We start from the raw sequence: 5,706 nt of genomic DNA, 5'->3' as shown, positions 1-5,706 counted from the left end.
CGTGTGGACGAAATACGACATGATGTTTACGCCAAGCAAGACATCCCTTCGTTGGGCGAGGAGGCTTACCTGCAGAACAAGGGCCTCATGCTCGATCTGAAGAGCGCTCTCCAACGACAAGAGCATACATCCAGCTCAATTTCGGCAGCGACACCAGCCGCTGCTCCTCGGACCGCATTGCCAAAAATTCAGCCGCCGACCTTCGCCGGGAAGTACGAAGACTGGCCTTCCTTCCGAGATCTCTTCCAGTCCATCATTGGCAGGAACCAGGCAGCCAGACCTGTTGAGAAATTGTACTATCTCAAACTCTGTGTCAAGGGTGATGCTGAACTACTAATACGCAACCTGAACACGACGGAGGAAAATTACGAAATCGCTTGGAAGACGCTGAGCGATTTTTACGAGAACAAAAGGTTGTTAACCCGTAACTACTTTAACAACTTTCTGGCGCTTACTAAGATAAAAAGCGAATCCGCAGTTGAACTGGGGCGACTCTTCCACGGCATAAAAACAACAGTCAGCTCGCTGAAGAGCATCGATCGTCCCATCAATCGCACGGAAGACCTCTTTGTGCATCTGGTCGTTGAGCTCCTCGACAATCGTTCTCGTCGAGAATGGGAGAGCGTCATCAGTCACACGACCAACCCGCCTACCTACGCTGAGCTGGAAGCCTTCATCGAGCGACGGCTTCATACTTTGGAGGCACTGTTTCCAGTCAAGAACGACGCAACCACAGCAGTGCAAAATCAACACGGAGCCATCACGTGAAGAAAGCTGAACCGAAGGATAGGTCCAGAAGTCGGTGCGCAGGTTGCCAGGGCGACCACTTTATAATGTTTTGTGGCAACTACAAGGAGAAGACGGCGCTGGCCCGCAGGCAGTTTGTCAGCGATCAAAATCTCTGTTCAAACTGCCTGGGTCGACACCAGCTTACTGAATGCGCATCAAAAAAGACTTGCACGACGTGCGGCAGTCGGCATTACTCCTCGCTGCACGACGCCTTCTGCAACGCCAAGACCGCCACAACATCACACTTGGCGCAAGGATCGCACCCTGCCTCTGTCACGGTGCTGCTCGCCACAGCTCGAGTCCGCGTCCTCGATTGCCACGGATCCTGGCATTCCGCCCGAGCGCTGATCGACCAGGGCTCAGAGTCGTCCATCATATCGGAACAATTGGTTCAGCGACTGCGACTGCCTCGCATGCCCGCCGCCGTCAGCGTCTATGGACTTGGCGAGAAAAGGACGGGAGTTGCCAAAGGCAAGGTTCAGCTTACCTTTCGAGCGCACAACGGTGACCAGTCCAACTCCGTCGCCGCCTTGATCTTGCCGAAGCTCACTCTCTTCGCCGGAAGATGCCGCCGAAGTCTGCAATCCTGGACCCATCTAAAGGACCTGAAGCTCGTCGATCCAGAATTCAGTTCCGCGGATCCAGTAGACCTTCTGCTGGGCGCCGACGTCTACGGAATAATCATCCGCGAGGGCCTGAAAAAGGGGGGTCATCAGGAACCGGTGGCACAGCAGACCTTTCTAGGATGGATACTCTCAGGCACCATCAATGAGAATGCACGCGGCCAACGTATTTCCTCCCACCATTGCCAGGTGGCGGAGGACATCACCAGCTTGGTGCGGCGATTCTGGGAGCAGGAGGAAGTTCCTCGGCCATCTCCGATCCTCACCAAGGCCGAACTGGAGTGCGAAGAACACTACCGCCGACATCATACTCGTTCCCCAGACGGCCGGTACATCGTACGGCTGCCAACGATCGAGCCTCTCCCTGACCTGGCGGGGACTCGACGCGCCGCAAGTCGTGCTCTGCATCATCTGGAGACAAGATTCGAGAAAAAGAGCGACTTCAAAAGCATGTACGTTGAGTTTATGCAAAATTACAAGGACCTTAGCCATATGATGCCTGCGCCAGAGCCAGCTGAATCGCATCGAGGTGCCTGCTACCTGCCGCATCATGGTGTGTTGCGTCACAGCACCTCCACAAAATTGAGGGTAGTCTTCAACGGCTCGAGCTCCTTGCCTAACAGAGACTCCCTCAACAAAAATCTCGCCACAGGACCGAATCTGCTTCCATCACTGGCCGACATCCTGCTGCGTTGGCGACGCCATCGCTTCGTCTTCGCGACCGATATCGAGAAAATGTATCGGCAGATCCTCGTGCATCCAGACGACCGAAGCCTGCAACAAATCCTATGGAGAGATAATGATACAAACAACGTGCAAGAGTACTGGTTGTGCACCGTTACTTACGGGCTATCATGTGCTCCGTATCTGGCCATCCGTACCTTACGCCAACTCGCCGAGGATGAGGAGCATCGCTTTCCGAAAGGCGCCGATATCCTGCGGGGCGATGTCTATATGGACGACATCCTGTCCGGTGCCGAAAATCTAGAGGATGCAGAAACCATGATAAGACAGCTGACGAGTATATGCACGGCGGGCGGGTTCACACTCAAAAAATGGTCCACCAACGCCTTCTACCTGCTGAGCCTCGTGGAACCGGACGCGCGCCTGCAACAAGAGGCCAGATGGTGGCTGCCCGGAGAGAGTCACTCCACTCTCGGACTTCGATGGCAACTGTGCGACGATCGCTTCGCCTTCGCCACTTATCAGATCACACTCTCGGCGGTCACTAAAAAATCGGTCCTCTCCTTGACGGCAAAATTGTTTGATCCACTCGGCTGGCTATCTCCAACTACCGCGCTGGCCAAGATCAACATTCAAACTACCTGGCTGCTGGGCCTTGACTGGGACGCGTCTCTGCCAACCGAGGAAGCGAGGAAGTGGCTGCGGTTCCAGGACGAGCTAGCTGCATTGGAAAACCTGGGTGTGCCTCGTTGGTTAGGCAGCGTAGCGGACTCCCATCAGGAAATTCACGGGTTTGCCGATGCCTCCGAACGTGCCTACGCCGCCGTCCTCTACCTGCGAACCAAAACAAACGGAAGTAGCAGAGTGACGATGTTGGCTGCGAAGACTAAGGTGGCTCCGTTGAAGCAGGTATCCTTACCTCGTTTAGAGTTATCGGCCGCCAATCTTCTAGCTCGACTGGTCGCCCACGTCGTCCCTCTTATTGGCGCAGAGAAGGCACCTTTACACCTGTGGTCGGATTCCACTGTGACTCTCGGTTGAATTCGGGGTCACCCCTCGTCCTGGGTCACCTACGTGGCTAACCGAGTGAGCGAGATCCAGACGCTGACTCCGGACGCCCACTGGCATTACGTCCCCGGCCGAGATAATCCCGCGGACTGCGCTTCCAGAGGACTCTACCCCAGCGAGCTGGAGGGCAACTCACTCTGGTGGCAAGGTCCGTCGTGGCTGTCAGCCGGGAGCCACCCTTGGACGACCAACAGCGAGGAGCTTCCAGAGGATGACCTCCCAGAGAGGCGAGTCCGCACCCACGTCGCCGCCATCGCCGAACTGAGGACCAAACCTGAGATGCTGCTCCAATACTCCTCGCTACAACGATTGCTCTGGATCACTGCGTAGTGCCGTCGCTGGTTGCGGATCCACCGTCAGCCGCACCTCGAGCACGGCCAGCTCGGCTTGATCAGCACCGACGAGATCGAGGAAACCCGGATCTCTTGGTTGAAGACAGTCCAGGCTGCCGCATACAAAGATGAGATTAGGCATCTACAAAGGGAGCAACCCCTGCCGTCGCGAAGCTCCCTGCTAAAGCTCAGTCCATTTCTGGACAGCGAGGGGCTCCTACGCGTCGGCGGGCGCCTTAAACATGCTCAGCTGCCATTCGATGCCACGCATTCACCAATACTACCAAGCAAATCAAACTACACTTGCCTCATCGTCGACGACCACCACAAGCGGACGCTGCACGGCGGTACCCAGCTGTCGTTGTGTTCTCTTCGCCAGGAAGTATTGGGTTCCTCGAGGTCGCTCGCTGGTGAAGAGCCGCATCAGCCCCTGCGTAAGGTGCACAAGGTGGCGGGCCTCCACTCCTCAGCCGCTGATGGGAAATCTTCCCGCACCAAGGGTCACGCCAGGCCGGCCGTTCCTTCATACCGGCGTAGACTACGCCGGACCGGTTTCGATGCGAACAACAAGGGGCCGTGGACACAAGACGACCAAAGGGTTTATCGTTGTGTTTGTTTGTTTAGCCTCCAGGGCAGTCCACCTCGACGCAGCCTCGGACTACACCGCCGACGCCTTCCTTGCCGCCTTGCGCCGGTTCATCGCCAGGAGAAGAGTATGCCACTCGCTGTATAGCGACTGCGGCACCACCTTCGTGGGTGCCGACAAACAGCTAAAGCAATTGTTCTCCACCGCCAGTGCCGACGGACGCCGCATAGCATCCTGCACCGCCCAAGAAAAAATCCGGTGGCGTTTTAAACCCGCCGGCGGCACCTAACTTCGGCGGCTTGTGGGAAGCCGCCGTGAAGGCCATGAAGCATCACCTTCGGCGAGTCATAGGTGAAGCAACCCTCACCTATGAGGAGATGGCGACCCTACTCGCCCAGATTGAGGCCTGTCTCAATTCTCGACCGCTGCAGCCCTTGTCCGACGATCCTGAGGACGTAGCAGCTCTCACACCGGGGCACTTCTTGATCGGTTCCGCTCTCTCCGCAGTACCGGAACCGTCACTCGAACGAGAGCCGTCGGCCCGACTATCACGCTGGCAGCTCCTGCAACAGATGAGGGACCATTTCTGGTCCCGGTGGTCCAGCGAATACTTACACACGCTGGCCCATCGGCCAAAATGGTCCCGAGTAAACCAGGAGGCTCGCGTCGGTCGGTTGTGTTTACTCCGCAGCGAAAACACTCCACCAACGCGGTGGCCGCTCGCGCGCATCACTCGATTGCACCCCGGATCCGACGGCCACGTGCGCGTAGTCGATATCTGTACCGCGAGTACGAATTTAACGCGCCCCGTCAGTAAACTTGTTTTTCTGGGCGGTGACAACGAAACTGCACGATAATCAGGCGTCAAGTGGCTCACATCATTCTTTTCTTTTCTTCACATATCTTCATCGTTCTTCTCTCCTCAATTGCACGCGCACTTTCACATCACCAGCATACTGTCACATCAATCATCACTACATTCTTCTCATTACTACACCCCTCTCATCGCTGCACTATTCTCATCACCAAACTATTCGCCTCATTATAAATCACGATTGATTCATTTATCTAAAATGCCCGGTCTTCGCGACACAAGAACCGACACGCGGCTATACTGCTACGCTCGCAATAAACAGCTGACCGATTCAGCATTCCTTTCGCGATTTAAGTCGGAGCACGTGAACTCCACGTGTCCGACACTCGCGAGCGCGTGAACAAGCGCGCGCCCCCTCTCTCGCACTACTTAGTCGATTGCAGGTGTACTGCAAGGCGGGCGGAATGTTCGAAAATCTAACGTCTAACGAAAGCTGAAAAGTCTTAAAACATTATTGCATTAAAATTCATGCAGTCTTTTCATTCACATGCAACATGCATCATGCTTAATTTTATATTAATATTATTTTCAAATAGCGCTCGGCCGCACAGGTATATGTATACCACGCGCCTGCGAAAAGGAAGCGCTTACGTCAAATCACATATAATTGTAAACACCGCGGTCGCGCGAGAGGAGATACAATTTAGTTCCCAATAATAACAAAACTACGAATTGCGGGAACGTAAATAATTACAGCAAATGTTCTTTCGCCCTCAACCTACAGATAGAGTAATAAAAATGTTCTCGAAT

General features: G+C 54.9%; 2 protein-coding genes across 2 annotated transcripts; both read left to right on the top strand.

The window, feature by feature from the left end:
• The first annotated feature begins 833 nt into the window (after positions 1 to 833).
• LOC146725126 (uncharacterized) lies at positions 834 to 3,137 on the top strand. The gene has a single exon (XM_085484265.1). It carries the CDS (start codon positions 834 to 836, stop codon positions 3,135 to 3,137), a length of 2,304 nt encoding a protein of 767 aa, XP_085340391.1.
• Positions 3,138 to 3,738: 601 nt separating this feature from the next.
• LOC146725125 (uncharacterized) lies at positions 3,739 to 4,371 on the top strand. The gene has a single exon (XM_085484258.1). It carries the CDS (start codon positions 3,739 to 3,741, stop codon positions 4,369 to 4,371), a length of 633 nt encoding a protein of 210 aa, XP_085340384.1.
• Positions 4,372 to 5,706: the final 1,335 nt, after the last annotated feature.

Source organism: Nylanderia fulva, unplaced genomic scaffold (assembly GCF_048542155.1).
Source record: "Nylanderia fulva isolate GAGA-0341 unplaced genomic scaffold, ASM4854215v1 Scaffold1028, whole genome shotgun sequence".
In the NCBI taxonomy this organism is placed as follows: Eukaryota; Metazoa; Arthropoda; class Insecta; order Hymenoptera; family Formicidae; genus Nylanderia; species Nylanderia fulva.
This window is presented reverse-complemented; position numbering and strand designations above follow the sequence as displayed.